The sequence below is a fragment of the Rhopilema esculentum genome, chromosome 21 (assembly GCF_057945365.1).
Source record: "Rhopilema esculentum isolate cy_ngs chromosome 21, ASM5794536v1, whole genome shotgun sequence".
NCBI lineage: Eukaryota > Metazoa > Cnidaria > Scyphozoa > Rhizostomeae > Rhizostomatidae > Rhopilema > Rhopilema esculentum.
In genome coordinates, this window is record NC_142835.1 from 11,126,635 (window position 1) to 11,153,101 (window position 26,467).

The following is a 26,467-nucleotide window of genomic DNA, read 5'->3' on the forward strand; positions in this document are numbered from 1 at the left end:
CACCGGTTGCTGCCGAAGGAAAGAAATATATTCGAATTTCGATGCTTCCAGTTCGCAAAATAATGCATTCTTTGAAACGATTTGTTTCTCATGCAAGCCTACTCCTAAATGAATATCCACAGGCTGAAAGCTATTTGATGGTTTCAATCAATTTTCTGGAGTCGTTATTTTAGAATACGCAAAAAATTTGAGTGGATTTGCATCAGTTTGGGATAAATCTCTCAGTCCGGGTGGTCAGGATAGAGTCTTGATATCGGGGCTGTCCCGTTAAAGTCTGGAAGGTGGGAAGCTATGTAACAGTGATGTCTCTTGAAAACTGACAAGATTTTTTAAAGACAATTCTAAGGTTACACTCGTAAAAAATTGTGCTAATTTTAGGCATACTTTCGTAACGTTTGATTAATTAAATTCTTTAAATGGGATTTATTACTTTATGAGGCCCCTCTAGACTTCAAGGCCCTTTGGGTAATTTGATGCACATTGGATGCCCAAAGATTGACTCTTTTGCCCTATGTAAACAAGTTCAAGAAACAAGAAGTGTAAAAAATTTGGCATCGAGAGAAAGAGCAAGACCTCTCGTGATGCCATTACCCAAAATTTTAAAAAATGTTAACAGAAAACAGAACTTACAAAGCTGCCGGTAAATACTAAACAAGCTACAGTATATACAAAATGGAGCAGCCAGAATTGTCAGCCCTAGAGCAAAGATAACGTCATGGGACAGCATTGAAAAAACACAAAGCACGAGGGTGGCCATTGACGAGCTTAAATCATTGCATAATCTACTACCCGAAGACCTAAATGGTTACTCAAAAGAGCCAGGGAGCCCGCATGTTCAACCGACTCAAAAAAAAACCCGTGACGAAATATCAATCTTGCTATTCAAAAAGGAACTAAAACTGTCGAAGTCTTTGTAGATGTCCAAGAATAAAAGGCATTTGAACCTAATGAATTCTTATCTTTTAATTGTACATTATGCTATCTTGATGTTATCCATTTGACATTTTATTCTACTTTTTAAAGCAATTTTAATTACAGTGATTGTTGATAGGAACACAGGTCCTTGAATGATAGCAAATAGTTTATGTCTGAACAAGTCAACCTGTCAAAATATTAGTTATTCTTATTGTAATCCGAAAGAGGTACTAAAGGCTGTCTAATCAGACAACAAAGAACGTCTTTCTCAAAACTTACCATCTCAGGGAGCTACAATTACCTTCCTACTGAAACATTCACTGGAAAAGCTGAACGGTATTTGGTCAAGTACACAGAGCAATCTGCCTAGTAACATCTTTAACTTTACCATCAAGTATCTTAACAACAATCTTCCAACTCGTAAAAGCTGTTCAAATGGAACCTTAGTCAAACACCTTACTGTGAATTCTATCTTCTTCCAGAAACACTTCTACACGTTGTTGCTGGATGCAAAGTGTACCTTGACCAAGGCCGCTATACTTGGCGTCATAATTCTGCATTAAACTTTCTAGCCACTTCCTTCCAAGCAATAAATGGGTCTTCTCTCTACGCAGATTTACCAGGCTTTCTTTCCCCTTTTATCATAACTGGAGATCAACTACGCCCTGACTTACTTCTCAAAACTAAGGAAAACTGTCTGTACGTTTTAGAGCTAACCATAGGCTTTGAAACAAATCTATGCTGTCAGAAAGTCAGAGAAATATGCCACCCTCGTATCTTACTTAAATCGTCAATTTTGGTCAGTCTCGTTTGTCAATCTTTCCATAAGTTCACTTGGTATTTTTGGCAACTTCTGCAGCTCATTCATCGACATGTGTGACTCTTTGTCCATTGATCATCAACAGAAACGCTATCTCATCTCCAAACTTACAAGCATCTCCATTCGCACCACATAGTATATATTCTGCTGTAGAAACAAAACTTTGACATATCCAGATCTTCTCCCCTTTTAACATTTTTTTTTCTCATTACTACGATTGTAATAGTTTTTATTTTGTAAACACAGACTAGCCAGTTACAAACTACCTTGTAATAGTGAGATTTGTAATTGTAGTTTTAACTGGAGTTCAAAATGAAAAGTTTACATTACTACAAAGAAAGTAGCAAAGAAGTTCAAATGTACCTTAGGATAGATATACTCCTAAGCTGCTTTGAAACAACTGCTAAAATGTTATCAAATATTGTGCTTCTCTTTTCATTGATTAATTGCATCTTCATGCAATTTTTTCCCGAATGATAGTAAAAACGTTGTATTTGTGTTTCAAGAACTAAATTGTATCAAAATTATTATGTTTCACTGGGCCATTTTATCTGAGTCCCTGACCTGTCACTTGACTTTGATGTTCCCCGTTGATTTGAAATCAGTTGAATTGCGGAAAGCTTGTAGCGCAAATGTTTCTTAGTTTAAAAAAATTGGAAGCAGGTGAAAAGTGCAGAATTTTTGCAACATTTTAACGGCATGGTTCGTTTTGAAGGGTTTCTCAAAAATTGTTATCACTGAATTATTGAGCCGATGTCGCCAGCTTGAATTTGTTTTTGTTCGTCGAACTCACCGGATTCCTTCGCTAGGGTTGTTAAATTTTAGACTCCAGAGCCGTGCTTTCATTATGAAATCCCTGCGCTCCAGATCCCAGACCTGTAATTAGCCAAAATGACAACTTTCTACTCTTTGTCACTGTTTTTGAAACACCTATCACATGTTCATACATTACCGTGATACAGGCTCAGGCAGCCTCACGTTGATATGATAGTATCTATGGTAACGGATTCTTTAAACATGGCTGCCAAAAGGGCAATGAAGTTCTCGATTGAGTTTACCAAGTTAATTTATAGCACCATGAATCTTACAAGATTGGTATGGTTTTCACAATTTACATTGATCTAACTCTGCATATTCGAGAGGAATAGAAAATGTCTCAAATATCATCGTTTACTGTAGTTCTAAAGATTTAATGTAGGCTCTCTAGCTAGAGTTTAATCTCTAATTTAGCCCAATCAAGGACTGATGCCATGAAGAGTAGGAAATTATTTGGGAGGTTGTCAGACTGACCGTCATCCAAAGACAGTGTTGCGGTATCAATTTTTATTCAATACGGCATTGGTTAGCTGGATTCTTCCTATGTTTGCAAAAGATAATATCTCTTAAAATACTTGGAGAGAAATAAAGACATTCGTAAATTTGATTTTGTAGAATGGATATCGTCATACTACAATGAAATTAGATTAGGATCAAGCCAGAATGCCACCAAAGAAAAAAGGGCAGAAAAAAGGATTGAAAGAGAAGAAGCGGGAAGAGGAGAAATTAAAGATTGCAATTCTTTTGAAAGAGCTTAGAAATAATTATGAATCAAAATGTGCTACAGTGCACTCATTGTGCCACCAGGATGTTATAAAGCAAATGAGGAGGTATGCAGATGAAGGACAGCTTCTTTCCAAGGTATTTTTCTAATAAATGTTTGCTGGGTTAATTCTTTCTTAAGGTTAGTAATGCAGGAATGCATTTTTAAAATTCAGTAAAAGCACGTAGGAGGAATGCAATGATTTCTTATGAGTCTTTGGTTTGAATAATGATGTAATAATATTTTTCTTGCTACCTTCAAGTCATTGCACCCCTCTATTTTTTATTCTACTTTGTTTGTTAAACTGCTAGTGCTTGATTTTTTCATCATTGTTTGTTGGCTGCTGGAAAGATGTGCTTGATTGCACCTCTTGTGGTATAGTTTAGTAAATCATCTTGTATAATGGTATAATCGTGGATCGTCTTGTACTTTGTGGCATCGTATCGCTGATACAGTTTCTATTATATCATACATTTTGTTGTAAAGCTTAGAAATTGTATTAGCTATGAGGCAACAAGGAAAATTGGTTCTTATGGGTTCATTAGGTTGTTATTGAAATGATCAAATTTTTATTTCCAGGAAAGATAGTGCAAACTCGTAGCAGAATTAAAAAAATTGAGCTTGATTTTGGCATTATGTAAATAAGATATAATAATGAAAAATCTATGGGTATCAGGCTTTTTCGTTTGATGCGAGCAAACACTCGTGATGACATCAGCACTCATGCAAACCCAACGTTGCATGCATGCAAATTGTGAGGAATAAATGTCTTATCAATTAACACATTTCTTTTGACCTAAGAAGTGACATTCACAATACAAAGCCAGTATATCAAAACACAGTAAATATAAGTAAGCTGAATCAACAACATTGCAATGGAATACTATAGGCACTTAATATTTGAACTACATTAGCACTTGGAACATTTGCAGTCATCTGTCATTAACGTCTAGTCCTTTGTGATGTACATAAAATTTATAAACGAAGATTTATATTGGTTATTTAATCTTTGTGCATTAGATACTTAATTTGGAGTGCATTAAAGGTCATCTCAAAAATTTGTTTCCATTTCATATTACCTCAAATAAAAGGGTATCTTCTAACAGGATCATTTTTATCACTATCAGATTGATCGCTCATGCAAGAGAAGTCACATGAGTGATGGGCCACTCGAGTGGGCTATTTTTTACAAACAGGCCTGGGGTTTATCTAATTTTCTTGTCGGTTTTGGATATAATGTATTTTTCTTCAGTTCCAAGGAAGTTTTGAAACTAATGGACAATAAATTCCTAGGGACATTTCTATTTATAGGGATCTTGTTAGTTTTGAACATTTCTATGCACATCTTTTTTTACACCAGTTAGGCTCAAAGTTTTATAACAATTTGTTGATATGAGCCCCTAATGCTTCTTAAATGTTTCTTGAGAACATACTCGTTTTAATGTACCAATTAGAGAAGGTCTGTAGCCCTAGCTTCCAGATCTATGTGCCTCTTCAATTCTCAGCATACAATGAAGACAGTAGATTCGATTCATTTTTTAGAGAGAGGGAAAGGGAAAAATAAATCTAATGAAAGCATTTGACTTTTTTTTCCTTTACCCTTTCTCTGAATCTGACAATGTTTCTTAGACGTTTCTTTGTCTTTAGGGTATTTGAGCCTTGTGTTTTTTAATTCCATGTTTTTTAAAAAGAAGGGTAGTTACTTATTCTTTATTTCCAGATAATTTTGACAAATGGTCCTGCAGATGAAGAGCTCAAAGTAAAGTTGTCACCAGTAATTGCAGCGATTCGTAGCATAAGATACCTTCATTTGAAGGAGATGTTTATTTGGGAGATAACTGTGAAGTATGAAGACCTTTTAGCATTGGTATGTTAAAATAAACGAGAGGTTTATGATATTCTTATAATTACTCACTTTTGTTCTATTAGCCTCTTAAGGACCTTCTAGCGAAACTTTTCTAACCAGTTTGGCCAAACAAAATTTCACACCAACATGCTTTTGCTTCCTCTCAGTATTCTTCTTCAAATTTAGATAACTTACAAGTTTTTGTAATTAATGGTGCAACTTTGTCTGCACTTTCTGTCACTTCTCTCAAATTGTAGCATCAAAGGTTTCCTGCAGTGATAAATTAAAGCAAAAGTCAATTTAGATGTTGTGTTCTTTTCAATTTTATTTTTCGCCTTTTGGTAGTGACCAGCTTTCAATAAAATGTTTTGAAGAAATGTTAAGACACAAGTAATTTCATTTAGGAATTGTTTTCATTTAGGAATTGCAGTGATGTTCCATCACTAATTTGGATTTTGTTTACCTTTCAGAGCAATTTCTTTCAGCAGCCGATGTACTCTTTAAATTACCTTGAGCTTGTTGATTGCAAGATTGATGGCTTCTCTTTGGAGAGTTTCAAGGAGTAAGTATATACTTATCATTTCCCTATCACTTTGGATAACAAACAATATTGAGCAAAAACGAAAACTATATACAGAAAGTTGGGATATTTATTCAGATTTAGCTTTCAATAGATTTTCATTGTTTCAGCTTTTAGCTACCAGGTTCCAGAAGGGCTTTAATCATCCTTGATTATAGCCAACAAAAAACTCAAATTAGAATGGAAAAATTGCAAACTTCCATACATGTAATTGCCATTCCAACTTTGCTTTTCAGCCCTGTGCATTGCAGTTTTTTACTGATTGATCTTCTTTTGAATGCTTGTCTCTTCAGCAACCCAGCTCCATAATAAATTGGTGCTAAGACATAATCATTTGATAATCATATGAAAAGAATATTCATTTAACAGAATGACCCATTCTTGAATCCTTTACTCTATAAATTATATCACTTATAGAGGCTATGCATAAGTGTTGTAACTGAGAAGCTGAAATATAGAAGCTTCAATTTTTAAGCAAAATGATCTGCAATTGATAAATTTTTTCGTTTTTTTCATAGCTGTCTCACAACCTGTAGCCTGTCTGCTCTTGTGCTGGATTACAACGAGTGAGTTTTCTGTTTTATATTAAGAGAATAGCTCCAAATTGGTGGCAGGACTCTCTCTACCTTTTCACTGAAACAATTAATACTTCATGTAATAGCATGGAATATGATAATATCACACGGATACTGTCAACAGGAACAGTTTTTGTTCTGGAGACTAACAACTGTCAGTCGATTCTAGCATCAGTCCTATGGAGAGATGTTTACGCTTAGCAGATTAATTACATAGTACATTTCATCAGTGAGCAGTGTGGAATTACGTTAGCTTTTCCTTTTCAAAAATTTCAAAATGACACGAAAAGTGGGAACATTTGAAAAATTCATGAGTAACATCTATGGAAAATGAAAACTCTCATATTTACCAATTTTCAAGCTCCATCTTTTTAAAGAATTGCCTTCCAGTATCGGTATTACAAGTAGCAGAAATAAAACGTAAAGGGGGATATAACAATTTTTGAAAGGTAGAAAACAAAAGAACTAGCATAATATATATAGTGAATTACATGATATACAAAAGGTAAATTAAGGATAAGAACAGGGCTACCAAGAAGTGACATTGATAGATGTTTTGATTTTTCTCTAGATTTGGTGACCAAGGTTGCGCAGCCATATGTACTGGTCTAGTTGGAAACAAATCACTGACAAAACTGAGCTTGAAATTCTGCAATCTTTCATCTGAATCTGGCTCCAGTCTCGGTAAAGCTGTTAGTGAGAGTGCAGTCAGGTTAGTTCACGTTTCACCTTGTCATGTGCAGTCTCACTGCTTGAGATGAAGTTATTGTAGCCATTTTCAAATTGTTGCTAGCAAAACGCACATTTTGATTTTTTGATTGGTGTTTACCAGTCTTTTTTATAGTGTTGGTTGCTGTCTTGATAGGGCTATACAGAAATTCCCTGTAGCAGAACTGGACAGATTATGGGCTGAAATTCACGAAATCCCATGGTGTAACAGCTAATTAAAACAGCACCCGCAAAGACAAATGTTGAAAACTGCTAGATGGAAAGTTTTAGAATCTATAATATGCATAAAAGTAAAAAAAATCGCCTTTTTGTAGACATAAGGAATTCGATTGGGCAACCTCAACAGTCCTGTGCAACAACCTAAACAGTCAACAGTCGCGTTTTTGATTGGCCTATTTTGGTTCACAATTGGGTATATATATTTCCTAGCCTAGAGTGTTCGATATATGTTCTGACGTTTTATGCTCTGAAAGGTTACAAACAGAAAGCTTTAGTAGCATGTTTCACAATGTTTGCTTTTTCATAGAAATTTATAAATTTTTGCATCACCAAAAAAATGTTTTAAAGCTATCTGTACAGCAAAAACTAAGTAAATATATTTAATGAGAGATCCGAGTAAACCTTGACATTGTTGAAGTGTTTTTATTGTCAACTGGCCGCCCCTTTCATCTTCAAACCTGTAACTTGACTTTACCTCTTCTCCTATTAATTGAAATGTAAATAGGGTTGAGGGTTGAAGCACATTTTCATTGCTGGCAATTTTATCTCTATTGGAAGCTTTTCACGCTTATAATTTTCTCTAATTCTTTCTTTGATCAGCGAGCTTTATCTAGATGGAAACAAACTGGAATGTGAAGGATTGGTTGAACTCATCCGGTTGCTAGTTGATAAGTCCGAACAAGAAGCAAGGGAAAAGAAAGAGAATGAAAGAAACCAGGCTTCTTCCTCTGAAACCGGTGGGCAAAGGTTCCTTGGCGTCCCAACAAGTATGTCTAAAATCAGAAGCAGCAGTGCCTTGTCCACGAAAAGCAATATAAGCGTAAAGTAAGGCTTTTCTATTTAATCAATAGAAGAAGTAATGTTTTGGGAAGAAACAATGTGTTTTGGTTGCCTTGACTTCCTAGTTATCAAATTTGAGATAATATCAAGCAAAGTTTGCCAGAGCTTGCAGAAAGTCAACTTTTCTCTTTGGCGTGTTATAGCATGTATTTCCTCTCTATCAAGAATTATCATTTGCAACGCCACCTAATTCACAGCCCAAGCTAAACCGCAAATCAACTTTATGTTGTTCAAATGCAGTGGCGGAAATTCATGCTTTTCTTCGGGGAGGAAGTAGACTGAGCTCGGGCTTACGATTTTACGAGAAAATAACATCTTAGATGAGCTTACGGCACGTTAAACGTTTGTCGATTATCCAACCAAAGCTGGAATTCTCCCTGAAACAAATCAAATTTTGCATGTGCAAGAAGTTCGGAGCCGTCCTAAAGAAACTCAAAGTTCTATATATTTGATATATAGATAAGATGTATTTGGCTTTACTTAGAGCATTGGATTATTCTAGAAGAAAATAATTTGTGAAAATCAAGTGGGTACACCTGTACCATGTGTAAGCAACTCGTTCATCAATACACAGTTCTCCTAACAACAGCATCTCATCATTTTTGGCTTGGTCCTACTTTTTTACAAAAGCACATAGTCTTCCTCAAAGCAACACAGGAGGATGACGTAATCTTCTAAACGAGGTCGATAACGTTATCTTCTAACATTTAAAACAAATAAAACTACAAATACATTCTGATAATGTTAACCATATTATTTCTCATACATCCCTAAAATATGGACCTTCGCAATATTGTGCATTGTTCCCACTATTAAATCTCATTTGATTTGTAGTGACTCTGCCATTTATAATTGATCTTAGCAGATGTACACGCAGGTGTTGGTCGTAGAACTAGATAGAACTTACAATTTTATCCAGCTACTGCCTTTTCAGTTCAGTTATTGCTTATTTTTTATGTTTGCTTATCCTTTCCATTGAACAATTTCTCAAAAAGTCATTCGAGGTCACACAAGGTCATCTGGCTCTTACTCCAAACGACACCTTCGGCTATGCTACTTTTAGCTAGCAAAATAAACAATTGAACGTTGCTGAGTACAAAGTAGACAAGATCTCTATATCATAATATTTACGTTTGTGAAATTTCCTTCAGTTCATTAACTTTTTATAATGTTTTGATCTGCAGACCTATCTCTTCTACTACCAGTACTGGTAGAAAGTCGGCGAAGAAAAAAAGGAAGAAATCTCCCAAAAAGAAAGCGCCGCCACCGCCGCCGAAAGTAGGTCCCTGGCTAACAAAGCTCCATGTAATGGATAACTGCATCGATTCTCACGGTATTGCCTTGAAGTATGGCCCCGTTTTGACAATGAGGCTTCTAAGAAGGTAATGAAACTTCCAAAGCTTTTATTTACGTGTTTTTTTATGCGGTTCACTGAAAACTTACTTTTACATCAAAACAAAACTAGACTTTTTGATACTTGGGCCTTAGCAAGTCACTATCATTATGGAATTTGAACTTTTTTCAACGTTCTCAGTATGCAGGTGTGGAAAGCAATGACAGTTAAAGGGATGAATGAATGAATGAATGAATGAATGAATGAATGAATGAATGAATGAATGAATGAATGAATGAATGAATGAATGAATGAATGAATGAATGAATGAATGAATGAATGAATGAATAAATGAATGAGAGAATGAATGAATGAGAGAATTAATGAAAGAATAAATGAAAGAATAAATAAGTAAATCATTTGTCACGAATAAAAAAGAAACAGATTTTCGGAGTGACATCGTTCTAAATGATTTGAAAATTTTGATCTTAAAACATTGCATCCTCTGTGTTATCTTTTGTAATATTGTGTATTTCGCATTTATTAACTATAACTTAAGTGAGGCTTGAACGCCTTGAATATCTCAATTATACTTTGCTTTCTGTTAACTGACATATCAATGAGTTTTGTACCCAATTTTGCAGGTGGATCTCCACGTCAGCTGATCTTAAAGAGTTAGACATTGATGATAATCTCATCGGAGATCTTGGAGGACGGGAGATTTTGGGGGGCTTACAAGACCGCAAGGAAGGTAGGTTTGCATTTAAAATTACAAGGTGCATGACAGACACTGCCGTAGGTACGTTCAAGTAAACATGGCTGCAGAAAATTAGTTCTTCTCCAACCTCCCATAGCTCTTAGCTATAAACTCTCGTTTTCTGAACTCTCTGGTTTTCTGAACTGCTTTTGATTTTTGCCCCTGAGCTTTCCATTTAAAATCTGGTTTACTTGAAATTTAGTCTAAGAAAGCATGTCTTCTAGTCTGTCCAATAGCGCATTCGTGCATAGTAAACAAAATTTGATTGACTTTCAGTTTTGACCTGCTTTTGGATTCTCATCCGGCACTTAACGAAAAACTAGTTATAATAATGTCATACAGTGTTCAACCATTGTAAAGATACACAGTTCTAAAACACTTAGATGGCATATTGAGAGAAAAAGATATATGTAATAAAACACATTTTCATATTTTTAGCTGGTCTTTCAAATCTAACGGTCTGGGTTACACATCGAATGCATCCGGATACATTCAACAAGATTCTTACCTTGGGAACTGCAGGAAAAAAGAAGAAAAAAAGAGGCAAAGGGAAAGGAAAGCCAGGCAAGGTACATTAGTTTTCATGTTGGTGTATTTCAGGTAGAAATTTGTAGTCTTTTGCGTTATGAGGGTTAGATTTAGTGTTTTAATTGAGTTACTTGATATGCCAAACTATTTTGTAACAGCGAGAGCAGAGAGCTTTTTAAGAAACAACATTTGTACTGGAAGATAAAGCTTTCTTTTCGCATTTGAGCTTATGATGCCATGGGTATACCGTACCTGGTTTGGGCATTCATTCATAGCAGTCGATCACAGCCTTCTGCTACATCGCGATTTTACAAATAGTTTGCTTAAAAAATTGTCTACGCACACTGATTTGCACCAGTGAGAACTGTGTTTTACCAAAATCTCATTTTCACGTTCTCCCAAAGAAAACTAGATGTCTGAATCCTATTTGCGTTTGCTATCTCGTTAGTTTCCAAGAAGTTGATTTGCCACAGCGCTATTACGATTCTGCTAGGGGTTTTAGGTTTTATTTCTTGGATTAACCGCAAGCTTTTGGTTTATTTTTGATAATCAAGGATCAAGTTAACTTAGATGTTTTCAGGGGGTACTTGTTTAATTTTTTTAATATTTTACAAATAAGTTTTCTTCTTATTTAAGCATCGTAACTTAGTCATTTTACACCTGATATAGTTTCATGTAACTCAAGTTTATTGATAATTCTCAGACTTATTTCTGACGATAAAAAAATGTTAATAAAATGCCAATAGTGTTGGGGATGACTGCATTCTGAGACTCGACAAGTTCATTATTAATTGAACTCAATTGATGATTCTATTCAATTATAAAAAAATGTGTTAGGAAATCCTAACTATTTGTCCGCACTTAGATGAAATTCACACTGCCCCGCTGATATATCCCAACAATCCTTTCTTTTCTTCTGAATTGCTGCTTACAACCAACGTAACTATTGCCATACCCCAGAAATTACCAGCTCACCTTTTTTTTCAGCGAAAAGTATAAAGTGTTAAGATCAGCCAAGTCATTGTCATTCGAAACAAACTGAGATGTTTTTTGGTCATCATACCGCAAATGACAATTGATTATTGTTTTATGTAGCTATTCATGATATTTTTATTTAGTACATAGTAAAACGTAAGGAGTAAAATAATCAAAAATTGTATATTTTTGAATTGATGCTAATATGTTTTGTATTTAAGATGTTTTCATAAATAAGGTTTATTATCGTTGCCATATTATATAAATTCGCCGCAACAACAGGTGTTACTTTTAGTAATAAATGTAGAAAACACGTAAATCAAATGAGTTTGGATCTTTTATAAGCGTTTAAATACCTTATTTCACAACATACTGCTTCAAATTCCTTTGGACCACAATGCAGAAAAGATATTGTTAATATTCATATTGTAGCTCTTGAATTATAACTGGTGCATGAAAGTTTTAAAGCCAATTATTTTATGTTTGTTATGTATACTCTAAGGTACATGAGGTGCCTTTTCGATTCTTTTCTAACCCAAAGAGCGTTTTATCTTCTCAATTTGTGGAAAATTTGATAAAAATAGGAAAATCTTTAGGAAGAATAGGAAGAATAGGAAGATTGGTATTATTTAGAATAAGATTTCATTCAAAAGTATTTCTTTGGAAAGGCTTTAATCATCTCTTAAATCAGTTCTGAGATTGTCGTGGGTAGTCTTCAGTCTATGTAGGAGTTACAATCAGTCTATGTTGTGAAAGTTTCAGATTGGAATCTTCGCATGTTACAATACCCTGAGTTTTTTTAGATTCTAATCTAAGAATTATTGACGCAGGAGTAAAACGTACCGTTTGCTGGGAGAGTGTTCTCCAATAAGAATTTCCCCCAACGACAGATAAAGGCTGTAAACGTTCGTTAGAAAAATTCTTATTTCACTAGAGAGTAAATAGAAGATACTTAAGGTTTCCCCTTGCAGACTTTAAAGTCATTCCTTATCCACTAGAGGGCGTCCCTTCCAGTTGCTATTTGGACTTGGAAGCCCCCCTTGAGCACAAAAGCTAGCGACGGACCTGTTTGTTATGTACATATTTAATCATGTTTCAGGTTTCTATGTGACTTTTTTGCTACTTATTTTTGTAATAACAGTAGCAATTAAATTATCATAAATACAAACGAGTTCCCTGTTTTGTCTTTTGCTTTCTTTTGAGCTAAGAGCTTCAAATTAATTAATTTTTGATCACCTGTTGCTTCAAAGTTCTACTAAAGCTTTGTTAACACTGACCTCAACAAATTTTATCCGGAAGAAAATTTGTCCTGATAGGTCTTCTGCGGGGCCTTCTGTCTATCCGAACAGCCTGGTCTATCCGAACAACTTTTTTGCACTTATGACCTAAGATCTGGACGAAGTTGGTTCGGGTGCAGAAAGTAAACTTCTAATGTTTTGGAGTCAAATCTCTTGTAGTTTAAAAGTTTTTATTCCCAAGTTATTCAGAAAACAATTCAAGTTATCCTGTTTCCCTCTCCACAACTTTTAAGGAAAATGATTTTGTGTTGCAAAACTGGTCACGTGGGGTACAAAAGGTCTCTTAGTTTCATATCTGTGTCTAGCAACCCCGATACATACGTCACTAAAACGAAATCCAGCGTTAGCTTTGGCCTACTCCCAGAAGATTTTTGCTGTTCAGAAGTTCGCAGAGACGAGCTTATAGTCTTTTAGTTCACTTTGCTATGAACTTCCCACACTAGATTACTTGGTTTTTCTACTAATCACTTTAATCTTTCGGCAGCTTAACTTTAAATTGCTTTTTAAAACCGTTGCGAATTTCACTGTCCGGAGGTGTTCAAATTGGCTTTCCAGCCTTAATAGTTTAAGATATAGATTTTAGATTAGATTTTACCGTCCCTCTCCAATCACATTTTTCGGCTCGTGACGCAAGAGTCTCGACATAGACTCTCGAACAATGTTCCTTCTTTCCACCATTGCAACTGTTTAGAATTACTAAATGATTCGTTAAATTGTAAGGCAGCAAAATATCTGTTAGCTATATTTGCTTAAATGACAACGCCTTTTCTAGTTTGCTTATGGTTTGATGAATGAACCATTACAGTTAAGACCCGAAAGAACCATAACAGTATAACGTTTAAAATGAAGTTACTACTATGCCAATTTTAAGTAGTTTTTCAGCCTTATTTTTTTATGTAACAGCAACAAGAAATTCATTGCCAATTTGTTTCCTGTGATATAATCCTTGCATTTTTGTATTGTAATTAATGTACAGTATAAATTAACAAGCAATGTAAAAATTCAAATCGAGAATAGAAAAAAGCTGGTTTTTCACATTCTTCAATATTACTTTACCTTCTTGGGGTACTGAAGTTCAAAGTCTCGTATTAATTTCTCGTATCTTGAAAATGGTGTATTTTCTACCCAAGCTTACAACAGAGAAACAACGCTTTCATTGTGAAACGGTAATCAGAGAATTAAAATCTATGTCAAATGACTTTTAAAGATATTATGAAAATTTGTGTTAATGTGCTGGTCAAGTCAGCCGATTTCTTCGTAAATGAGGAAGATCGAATTTGAAGTTGTTGGTTTATTACTGCAAACGGAGGTTGATTCGCATAGGCAAGTTTTGAGGTAAGCATGATTTCAAATCTTGATGGTATGCCAGATGCTCAAAACAATCTCCCAAAAATTCTTATTAATAAACTGAGGTTTTGAAATCCGCTTGTCAGGTTGTGATCTTCTATTTTTTTTCCCTTCTCATCAAAACATTATGTGACGTAAGAATTGTCGGCGCCTTTGAAAAAAGTGATAAACTCGATTTTGCTTTCGTTCAGAGCAAAATTTCCAATGATAGAGGATTAACACTTGATAAGCACATTAAATTCTGCAGCGAAAATGGACAATTTTAGTATGTTACACGATCACTTTTCAGCATGTTGGTCCAATATCGAAAAAAGTGATGGTAAAAAGTGATCGTGTAACCCGGCCTTTAAACAGCTTTCCAGCAACTATACTAGAAGCACATCCATTACGCTGCTCGCATTAAAACCATGTTGGGCGCCATTTGACATCATGGCTGTGAAGATCCCATCGACAGCAGTTCACTCAGCTTGTATGATTTCGGCAAAAGAACCACGTCAAAATCATGTGCATATATTATAAACAATAATTACTTGAAGGATGCTTTTAGACAAGTTTGTCGCATATTCAGCTGATGCCTATCCTTCTTGCTTTTTTACTCACTTTGTTGATATACACAGTAATAGCACTGGTCACACTGATCAACTCGAGTGTTTATAAATTATACTGATTAACTGTTAAATTAATTCATCTCTTTCTCTTTTGTACTATGCACCAGCTTATTTACGTCACTATTTATCTACCCTTCTGGAAAACCCTTTTGTTTTGGTATCCATTCTCGCCGTATCCATTTTTAGGATGCCGTATTCATCTACTTATTTCACATTACTAATTTGCTTGAAATAAATTAATGTATAATGAAACAAATTGATGGGTTTACGCACAGATGTGATTTAAAAGTGCCTAGGACAGCCTAGGACATGGTTGGGTTGAAAACGTAAGGAAAAATTAACCAATAAAGTCTTGATATTCTTACTTTTTATAGTAATGAAAATAATTAATAAAAATCGACTTAAGCAAAGAGATTCCCGATGATAAGAATAAAATTGAAGATTAACTCTCTATCATTCTTGGGATGACAATTTAGCGGTGTCTTTTTGCTTTTGATTTCATGGTTAACAATTAAAACGGATTTATTACTTGTCATTAATAATTTATGATTGATTTATTATTCAAATTCTTTGAATCTCTAAATTTCTTATTTTTAATGCACAAGAATCTCGTTTAAATAGCTGCTGGGATTAAGAGAACCATAAGGACTTCACTAATAAGTAAGGAAACACATTTTCTACACTGACTTCCTGTAAACAAGAGTCAGGCTGTATGACTCATTCTTCAAGATAGAATTTCGAGAGAAAGAGCCAAAATATTCTTTACCCAAGAATTTCACGATCGATGGCAGCGGATATATTAACCACTGATATTTGAAACAGCAATGTCAGATAAAAGATTCTCAACTTTGGTGTGTGACGAAAACACAACTAGAGACTTGACTGTCGTGAAAATAACGAGACAAAAATGAAAGAAAAGTCTTTAAACTTAAAGTAGGCATTATATTAGACAAATAGGCCAAGAATATTGGACAATTTAAAGATAAAGCCTATTTTAGTACAGTATAGAAGCGCTGATGGTTTAGTTTTTTCAAAAGAAACAAAGTGATAAATATTAGCCTCTACAGAAACAAGCTAAAATTTGGATACATCATTTGAATCAGGTAAAAATGCTGATTTAAATATTTCTTTTTCGTACCCCCACAGAATACCCTTCGCCCCCTCCTGCATTATGCCAAATTTATGACCATTTCTTAATGATGTACCCATTGGGGTGTTTTGGGGTACCTTAGATTACAAAGTAGTTGGCATACTTACTAAAACATGCACTTTTCAAAACCCTTTCGTTCGCTTCAAAATCAGCTGCAATAACTTTTGATCCCTTTACACAACATTCTAAGACAAGGATACCTTAAAAAAATTCTTTTAAGGTTATTAAGTTCTTTTTAAGGTTGAAAATCACTAAAAGTCATAAATGTATGTTTCAGTTGTAGCCATGTAACTATCTTGCTAACTATTTAGAAATTTTATTTTACTGCTGTGTTAACTCGGGCTCTGTTAATTCTATTTTACTGCTGAAAACTGGTTAAGTGCTCATGTAGATTTGCTTATGCCGTGTTGACTTGTTTAGTGTAGACATTTAAATCGTAAAATTAGATAAGGGCGATATAATTTTTTCAGAATTGTTTATCATGCAGAAACAAGATGATCCCTGAATAAAAAGCCTGTTTACTAATTTAAAGGTTATAGGCAAGAAGTATGGTCCCACACCATACTTTTTGGGGAATAGGGCCTGGCTATAAAATGATTGGCTACTACTTCCTATGTGGTAGCATAAAAGCAAATTCATCGAAAAATCTAACAGAATATTCTTGACCTATTCTCCTTTGAGTCTGGTATATTGGAAAATGTACTCATGTGTTCAGCTTGGTGAAGTGACTGGAAAATGTGTTAAAAATATATCTGCGGTTCAAAGATCTCTTTTTACGACACAAAAAGCTGCTTTGAGCTGCTTATATGGAATCGCAGTCTGTAAACCCATTAAGAGAAAAAATGATGACCTCGATTCTTGCATACTATATTTTTGTATAATCTTGAAAAAGACCTTTAGAAAATTTGTGACGAAATTTTTCCGAAGATGGATGTTCTGTAGTACTCCGAGGATCTGAAGGGCGTGGCCACAGAAAATTTCCGCGTATCTCTAGGGCACTATAAGTTCTTTAGTGAAGGCATCACAAAATTTTTTTTAGAATTTTTGAATTTTAATCTCAAAACATTAAAGATAAAAAGCACTCTAGTTGTGCAAAATCGATTGAATGCGCTACGAATGGGCAATGTCATGAATGTTGATTGCTACGAATGTGTTACGGCCAAATATTTGCACGGTACCAAAAAGAGGGTGTCGATGCATGATAGAGAGGTAAACACAAAATGGCAAATGTTCACTGAAAGTTTTCCCCCTCTCGGCGGCCTTGGGGATATCCTCAACAGCGAGCTATGTACTGCTTGCTCTCCAATCCCCAGGCACCAGGCATCCAGCAAGCAGAACAAGAAGAGTTATGTTTTGTTTTGAAAAAAGTGTTATTTCAAAGACTGTAAAATATTTCATTACCTGCAATTTAAGCGACTGCAACGCTGTGAGAATCCAAAGCAAAAATTCCAGGTTTAATAAATTCGACAGCCGCTTTTGCTAATACCTTAAACATTTCTCACCAGCATAGTGACGCAGATTTTCACTGATCTCAAACAAAAGTTGTAAAATTCCCTTGGGATAAAATTACTTATTAGCAGCCAATACCTGCTCATCTTGAAGTGGCAAGATTCTTTAGAATTATGATAAAGAGTTAACACCAGCAAGAAACATAAAAGACAAAACAAGTTGAAAGAGCGAAGCGTTTTTCAGAATTTCACTGCATATCTGTTACATTTTGTTAACAAATATGCTGGTGGATTTGCGCTGAACATAATATGTTTAAAAAGCATTACAGGTTTCATTAATTTTTAAATAAAATACGGCATATCTCATTTTACCCGTTTTAAAATTGATTTACATAAAAGGAAACAATTTCGAAACAATATAATGCTAAAAGTTGTGCATCAACAAATGGCGAATTTTCTTTTACATTAATCTTTGTTCAATTATACGATGTCTCGGATTCTTGATAATTAACTTGACCTTCCCCAAAGCTATTCAAACCATTTCCAAAAAACAGTATCAGGAAAATCCCAATTTTCTATCGCTATTTTCCTATTTAATCGAGAAAGCGTATTTGAGGAGTAGGGGACAGGGTGTACTGGAGAGCTGAATCCCCTTGCAGTCAACAATAGCAAGCAATCGTGCAAGATCGCTGATAGTCAGGAAATGTTGCATCAGCGCAAATTATCTACTTAAATAAACAGACAGCTATTTATATCGTTAAATGTAGTTTAATCTTTTTTCATTTAGAAAAATCTTGTAAAATCTTCCGAAATTTTCATTTAGAAAAATAAAAACCTAAGTGACAAAAATATTGTGTGAGAAACCAATTTTTTTCACTATCCAGTGTTATCGTTCCCAACAATTTCTTACGGGATATTAGATAAGCAATAAAAAATGTTTTGAAGAAAATCTTAGAAGACGATTAGCTGGATTGTGAAAAACGCATAAAAAAATAAACTGTAAGGAGAAAGAAATTTCAAGTGATTATCAAAGTGTTTTTTTTGCTCGACTTTATCTAATAAAAATTTCACAAATAAATTGTCTCTGGCTTTCAAATTTGGGAACCACGAATTCATTTTATTCCTTAAAACTTACCGGTTTTAACACCAAATATATAAATATACAATACACCATTATTATACATCCAACTTAACAAATGAGATGCCCAAGGCAGAGTTCACCTGAAATGTCCAAGCATCAGAAAGTTTTTAGTAGCGTATTATTAGACTGGTGGAAATTTCCCATTATATTTTGCCTTTATTCTTAATAAAAAGAAAACAGCCAAAAGGAAGGTAATTACCCTTGCCTGGGTGATTTATTGCATCAGTGGATTGTCACTTGGCTTCCAAATTCAATTCCTTATCCGCCTGCTTCAATTTTTTCACATATTCGTCAACTTTGGGATCAATTCCGACCACCACCCCTTGTTTCCTTCTGTGCATATTCCGCTCTCCAGTCCATCTGCCTTCATTTTTTGTATCTTCTGCTTTTAATTGACACTTTGCAGTAATTCCCTGACTTTTTCCGTCCTTTCTTCGCGGAGTTTTCTCCTTTGATATATGTTTTGTTTCTTCTGCCAATTGCATATCGATTGCACTCAAAGCATTTTTCCTTTTTCTCGCTACAGTCTCGTCTTCAATATCGCAAAGATTCACAAAACAGCCTCCAGGAAAAGTCATTCCGTCTTTGTTGCTCATTATACACTGCAATGCAATACTCTGGCGCGTGAAATAATCTAATATTACTTCCTTCCTTTGATCTGTCTTCCCTTAAAAACAAAAAAGTAAGTCTCGGGTTTAAATAATGCATGATTTCTTAATTATTGTTCATCATATTATTTTGGAAATATATTTGAGGCCCATTTAAGAATATTTATTGTTCTATAATGCAACGTTTGTTCTAAGTGACGAGTTAATTTCGTTAGCAATTTGCTATTCGAAAAGATAGAAATGTCTTACGTCTTTTCTCAGACTTTCAAGTATCCTTGAAACATAAAAAAAAACAGTCTCGACTTCACTACACATGACGCAGACACAAAACGACAGCTTATTATAGATTTTTGTTTTGAAAACAGAGCGAAGACTGGGAAAAAGCGTCTGTGTAGAGCAGGAGACATACATACTAGCTCTTAGCCCAGGGGTTGCAGACAACAATTCTCTGTCAGCTTTTCAGTTAAGAGCTTACCATTAATTATTAAGAAGAGGCATTTTAAAGTGTGTCCCAAATTATTCAAGTATGCAGCTTTGCAGTGAAGACGAGGAAAAGAGGTTTCCTTAAGAGGCGCATACAAGAAATTTCTTTTTTACCCCCTCTCTCAAATTAGCCCATACAAGCAAAATGGTTGATAATCGGGGCAGATTGTGGTGTTTTCTTGGACATTTTTCAATTGCTGATGTGATTTGTGAAAAAAGCAATTTTTTGTCCAATTTTGCCTTTTTCTATATAACCATGGAGACTGACACACAGCAATTGAAGCTCCCGTCAAGGCCAGATTTACCCAAAGGCATGGCCCTAAGCCCAGCGGATTTTAGGGCCCCGCGCTGAACAAAGTAAATTTTTTGAACAATAGTGATCATAACATTAAAACAAAACGTAGAAGCGTTGACACCAGGTTGGAAACTTGTACTGTGCACGAAATATGTATTCACTTAATGAAAATATGTTCACCAAATTTGATTGTTGCAAACATTGTTCATTCCACTATATAAACCAAACTTTCTCTAGACGATTGAAGCAAACTTGAGCAGATTTATTCTAAACTCATTTTTAAATTTGACTGCATAAACAAAAAAAGCACATTATGAATGAATGAATGAATGAATGAATGAATGAATGAATGAATGAATGAATGAATGAATGAATGAATGAATGAATGAATGAATGAATGAATGAATGATTGAGTGAGTGAATGAATGAATGAATGAATGAATGAAGGAATGAATGAATGAATGAATTAATTAATAAATGAATGAATTAATTCATTAATAAATGAATGAATGAATGAATGAATGAATGAATGAATGAATGAATGAATGAATGAATGAATGTACGAATGAATGAATGAATAAATGAATGAATGAATAAATGAATAAATGAATAAATGAATGAATGAATGAATGAATGAATGAGTTAATGAATGAATGAATTAATTAATAAATGAATTAATTAATTCATTAAAAAATTAATGAATGAATGAATAAATGAATGAATGAATAAATGAATGAATGAATGAATGAATGAATGAATGAATGAATAAATAAATAAATGAATGAATGGATGAATGAATGATTGAATGAATGAATTAATTAATTAATAAATGAATGAATGAATGTATGAATGAATGAATGAATGAATGAATGAATGAATAAATGAATGAATGAATGAATGAATAAATGAATGAATGAATGAATGAATGAATGAATGAATAAATGTATGAATGAATGAATGAATGAATGAATGATTGAATGAATGAATGAATGAGTGAATGAATGAATGAATGAATGAATGAATGAATGAATGAATGAATGAATGAATGAATGAATGAATGAATAAATGAATGAATGTATGAATGAATGAATGAATGAATGAATGAATGAATGAATGAATGACTGAATGAATGAATGAATGAATGAATGAATGAATGAATGAATGAATGAATGAATAAGTGAATGAATGAATAAATGAATAAATGAATGACGATGTGCTTATTGAGAGCAATTTGCTTTAAACAAATTATTCCATCTCTCGCAAGGATTTTTCTTTTTTCAATGTCAGGACGCCTGATATATTGAAGTTCAAACTTTCATCGGTTTGAAGGATTGAGGCAAGGCCATGCATTATCCAAAAACACTTCCAATATTCATGAAAAGACCTCGTGAATGACAAGGGCTTTGAATTTTTCTATGCAGACCTCTTTCCCTACATTCAAACATTGAAATCTCAATCAACGATTTCCTCAATAATTTTAGAGCAACAGCTTTTTTGCTGTAGGACGCTGAAAAATACACAAAATTACCTGATATGATAAGTGATCACAAAGACATTCATCGAAGATAACGTGTTCTGCAGACAATTTTCAGCCAACAGCAGTTGTTTAATTTCCCACGAAATAAGGTGGCCTTCAGCACAAACCACCCCAACGGGAACTAATCGATGCATATGACATGCATTGCTCTACAAGCGACAGAGCAAGCCCTAGAAGAAACATTGCTAAGTGGCAGCTGTACCCATTTAGGCAGGTGTAGGGATGATGCGTTATCTCTTGCAATCAGGCGTCTTGCTATCAAATCCTGCATTTTTGCTTCACAAGAAAGTTGCAACAGAGACGAAACACTTGAATTCCAGAAAATTTAGCCAAAGATAACGCAAACAGAGGTACTAGAGCACGATAAAATGAAGATACGAACGATGATTACGAAACACGTGGTATAAATTAACGCGCTATGCCTATTTATCTTCCTATGACGTATTGGGCCTAAGCATAGAAAGCTGATATAGTCGATGGGAGTCTTCTCGCCACAGCCGTAAGGTTCTGACGTCAACAAGAATGAACCACACACTACACAGCTAGTACATAAAGACAAAACAATAAATACGCAAAACTAGCTCAGTTCGAATTCAAATATTTCATGTAGGAGAAATTGTTGCTGTGAAGAGCATGTTCATAGCGCAACCTTTAAAATTACAACGAATATTACATCTAACAAGTTGTGGTGCTTATGGTCGAGAATTGATTACGGCGATTAACGATTGATATTATTGTTGGTTGAAAATTACGAAAATTACGACAATAACGATTGATGATGAAGATTGATGATGAAGATTGATGAAGGCGATGATTGACTTTGGCGATTGACGATTGACGATTGACGATTGACGATTTACGATGACGATGATTGAATACGACGATTGACGATTGACAATGGACAATTGACAATGATTGACTATGACAATTGACGATTGACAATTGACGATTGATGATGGCGATTGGCAATTAATGATGACTATGATTGACTACGAAGATTGACGATTGTCAATTGACGATTGACAATGATTGACTATGACAATTGACGATTGACGATTGATGATGGCGATTAACAATTAATGATGACTATGATTGACTGCGAAGATTGACGATTGACAATGGACAATTGATGATAACGACTGACGATTTACGATGACGATAATTGACTACAAAGATTGACGATTGACAATAGACAATTTATGCTGACGATTAATGATGACGATGATTGACTATGACGATTGACGATTGACAATTAACGATTGATGATGGCGATTGATGATGTCGATTGATGATGGCGATTGATGATGTCGATTGATGATGTCGATTGACGACTGACGATTGACGATTTTTGATGACGATGATTGACTAGAGCAAGTGACGATTGACGACTGATTATGGCGATTGATGATGGCGATTGACAATTGACCATTGATGATGGCGATTGACGACTGACGACTGACGATTGACAATTGATAATGACGATGATTGGCGATCGATGATGGCGATTGATGACTGAAAATTGACGATAATGACGATGATGAAAACGATGATGACATTAACGACGTTAACAATAACGACAGGAATGATTATGATAATGACGACGAGAGCAGACAAAGTATGAAAATCCCACTAAGTGTTCTTTAACATTTTGCATGGCTGAGAATTTCTTTATAACTGCAAATCATCAAATTGAATTTTGAGGCAAACATGCATGAAACTTTACAAATTTTTAAATATTTTATAAGCAAATTTGAGTAGAATACTTAATATTTCATACGATGAAGACTGTTTAAATATTTTATACAAAGAACAACATGAATAAAGACAGTAACCGCTAGAAGAACAGGCGATTCAAGCAAAAGTCTCTAAAACAAAAAGTGAAACAAAACAAACCAAGCCAGTGCTCTGAAGCAAAATTCCCCTGAATCATGATAAATTCAACCATTGACGATAAATTGCAATAAAAATACCAGTAAATTGCAAATTTTAAATATATCGTATAAGAGAGAAAAATGGTTCTGGCATTTTTCAAAAGAAAGTTTAACCAAGTCTACTATGTTTTTCTAGGAGCATCAATGTTGCTTTTTCCAGAAAGCGCTTAAGGATAATTTGTATTGAAGCAAACAGGGCGTGCTTTGAAGTAGAGGATAACAAAAAACGAGTTTAAAAATGGTATTATATAAGACGTTGGTCAAAGTCTGTATTTTAAAATTTAGGAATGAGAAAACCATACATAAATGTAGCTTTAAATAATGAGAGATGAAGCATCTTAAAGTAATAAAAATAATTAAAACTGAATCATCAATATTTCAAATAAAGAGGACACAGCTGAACTTAATATAATAGATATGCAAATATTTTTAAAGCAACTGGGTTCCTTGTTAATTTGTAGTTAAAGACAACAGGATTACATAAATAAAAGAGCTACCTGAATATACTCCTTCTACTTGGCGCTTATAACAAAAATTCTTTGCTCCCAAGCAACTTTATCAGATATGAAATCGCAGCACAATGTACATTTAACTGATTCTGGAACGAAGGCCAGATTAACGAATCCGAAAAACTGCAGTTAAAACACTCTCGTACGTTTACAAACTCATTACCAAGGTTGTATATTACAAAAGATCGAGACAGGTGCATGCCTAAGAGAAAAAGACCAAGCCGGGGGTCCACTGCCAATAACTATTTAAGTTGCATTAAGTTTTACCAATACTTGCAGCATTTGTGGCTAGTAAACCCGATGCCAAAATAATTCAATTTTACCCCCTTACCATCTAAATTGAGAAGAAAAACTACCGCTGAACTAATTAATAGCAAAATTCTGATAAGCATATTGTTGACTAGGAAGAAGATAGCCAAATAATTTGCATAAGATGTTTTCTGTTAAGCGCCCTAGGGCGATAAAGGTTTTTGAATGGATACGAAACGGAAACCGGAATGCTGTATTTCTAGGATCAATATAACAAAGAAAAATTTGTCTAGGGTCTGAACTGTGGATATTCATTAAACATGGAAAGTGTATTTGATCTTTTTATTTCCAAGCGAGGGTAAGATGCCATTTGATAAATGGAACCCCATAGAAATAGGAATGAACAATCAACTATATGTTATGATAATATAACATACAAACAACAACAAAAACAAACAGAAATATTTAACAAACAAGCTAAGTAAATAGCAAGCTTTGTAGCTATAACATTGCATTGCATTGTTAAATAGTATTGCATATCAAATAGCCTGATGGCTAGTTCATATCCTCGTTCAAGTAGATCAGCTTCGAATAATGACAACAATCCTTGCTAAGCCGTTTCTTTGCGCGTTTTGCAGACTAATCTGCCAGCCTAAACATTCTAAATCACACTTTTTCAGTAAGAAATTCGCGCTGTTGCATTGTACTGTGTTATTTCACGAATTTGCAATTATCAAAATTCTCAATAGAATAATTCTGCACATCCTACGAAGGAAGAAGGTTTGGACAAAAACAAAACAGAAGGGAATTTGTCGGGAGTCATGCGGTGTATTTTGAGTCTTGCTTATGGTTAGGTTGGAAAAGGCTCAATGACTGACTTGCCAGTTTGAAAAGCAAAGACAGAAAAATATTAAAGCTACTATCAAAATGTAAAAGATGTGCTTTCAATGACGTCATTGGCCAAGATCCATCTTCTGTTTCTGGATGGCTGATTGGGGATGACGGTGCGCTTTGAAGTCGACTATCACAGGAAACCCCCACCCCCCCCCCCCAACCCGTCTTATGCCCTACAGGAAGTCCTTTTCTGGATTGGGGAATGTATATCACTTGCAAAAATCATTCACGAACTTCTATAAACATTTTTTCAGCTTTTAATACATGGCTATGATAGACCAAGTTGCAATGCAACATCCATTGGGCTCGCTGGGTGTGGACGACCCCACAGGTGATACAGCCAAAAAACTAAATAGGACCCTGCAGTATTTTTTAATACTAATAGCTCTTGGCATGAACTTTTTATTGCCACTTGTTTCGTAGCAACTGTACCTGGCACATAAACTATGTTTAACAGTAGGTATTTAAATAGATATAACAGATAAAAAAGAGGCCAGGCAGTCTGAGCTTAAAACATTATCTGGTTTTTATCTGATGCAAATCTAAAATTAACATGAAATTTTCAAGGTCAAGTCGTCAAATTTGTTGTGCACAGGAGCTACAATATGCAAATTTACTTGATGCTACAATGAATGGAATTATAACATGTAAATATGGAACATACTTAGTTGAACTTAATAAAATATGTATACGATTTTTGCTGTTTGTGTGTCAAGCATATACCTTGTTATATAACATATTTCTCAAATGCGAAACACTGCCTAACAGACTCGAGCAAGGGGAACAGATCTGGTATAAAACCAAACTTGGAATTATTTGCCAAATAACATGTTTGAAGAGCACCTGTTCTGTTGCAAGACAGTTTTAAATGTCTTTGCCTAAAGACTGATTCATCAAAATACCCGAAGACAAATAAGACTAGTGGGATTTTTCGGAGATTTAACTTTGACTTCCCAAAGCGAAAAGGAAATTTAATGGAATATAATTAAGCTGGTGGGCTAAAAACGTCTATAACATTCATGTTTTGTGCATCATGACATCGCAAGAAGCGAAGTCTTCTACTTGCCGCCTTATAAATGCAGATTATCCAGTGTTTATCTGACGGGCCTTACGTTTTAATAAATCTTTTTGGGGTTTTTTAATTTGAAACAGTTTGTTTCCAGAGAATGTTTTTGGCTTAATTCGCTAAGCCTCGCAAAACAGACATTTCAGGGGGTTCATGCGAACATTTTTCCGGGGGTTTTCCTCCATTCCGGGGGCTGCCATAGACACT

At 34.6% G+C, this 26,467-nt stretch overlaps 2 protein-coding genes across 4 annotated transcripts; one reads left to right on the top strand and one right to left on the bottom strand.

Annotated features, from left to right (window-relative positions):
* Positions 1–2,712: 2,712 nt before the first annotated feature.
* Positions 2,713–12,876, top strand: LOC135684745 (uncharacterized). Of its 2 annotated transcripts, XM_089114908.1 has the most exons (11): positions 2,713–2,830; positions 3,167–3,412; positions 5,035–5,181; positions 5,631–5,722; positions 6,259–6,306; positions 6,887–7,027; positions 7,864–8,088; positions 9,288–9,485; positions 10,081–10,187; positions 10,632–10,762; positions 11,709–12,876. In XM_089114908.1, the coding sequence occupies exons 2-11, from the start codon at positions 3,215–3,217 to the stop codon at positions 11,718–11,720; spliced, it is 1,299 nt and encodes a 432-aa protein (XP_088971034.1). In that variant the 5' UTR covers positions 2,713–2,830; positions 3,167–3,214; the 3' UTR covers positions 11,721–12,876. The 2 variants fall into 2 exon arrangements, with proteins under 2 accessions (XP_088971034.1, XP_088971035.1); XM_089114909.1 differs by lacking the exon at positions 2,713–2,830 and having other exon boundaries at positions 2,855–3,412.
* A 794-nt stretch (positions 12,877–13,670) lies between these two features.
* On the bottom strand, positions 13,671–25,339 carry LOC148957719 (uncharacterized). 2 transcript variants are annotated; one of them, XM_089114911.1, is made up of 2 exons: positions 21,603–25,339; positions 13,671–19,355 (listed from the first exon to the last, which is right to left on the bottom strand). In XM_089114911.1, the coding sequence occupies exon 2, from the start codon at positions 19,282–19,284 to the stop codon at positions 18,922–18,924; it is 363 nt and encodes a 120-aa protein (XP_088971037.1). In that variant the 5' UTR covers positions 19,285–19,355; positions 21,603–25,339; the 3' UTR covers positions 13,671–18,921. The 2 variants fall into 2 exon arrangements, with proteins under 2 accessions (XP_088971037.1, XP_088971036.1); XM_089114910.1 differs by having other exon boundaries at positions 24,040–25,338.
* Between the last annotated feature and the right edge of the window lie 1,128 nt (positions 25,340–26,467).

Coding starts and splice junctions, on each gene's coding strand:
- LOC135684745 (XM_089114908.1), top strand. CDS start 3,215: ATGCCACCAAAGAAAAAAGGGCAGAAAAAAGGATTGAAAGAGAAGAAG. Junction 3,413..5,034: donor AAGGACAGCTTCTTTCCAAG/GTATTTTTCTAA, acceptor CTTTATTTCCAG/ATAATTTTGACAAATGGTCC. Junction 7,028..7,863: donor GTTAGTGAGAGTGCAGTCAG/GTTAGTTCACGT, acceptor TTCTTTGATCAG/CGAGCTTTATCTAGATGGAA.
- LOC148957719 (XM_089114911.1), bottom strand. CDS start 19,284: ATGAGCAACAAAGACGGAATGACTTTTCCTGGAGGCTGTTTTGTGAAT.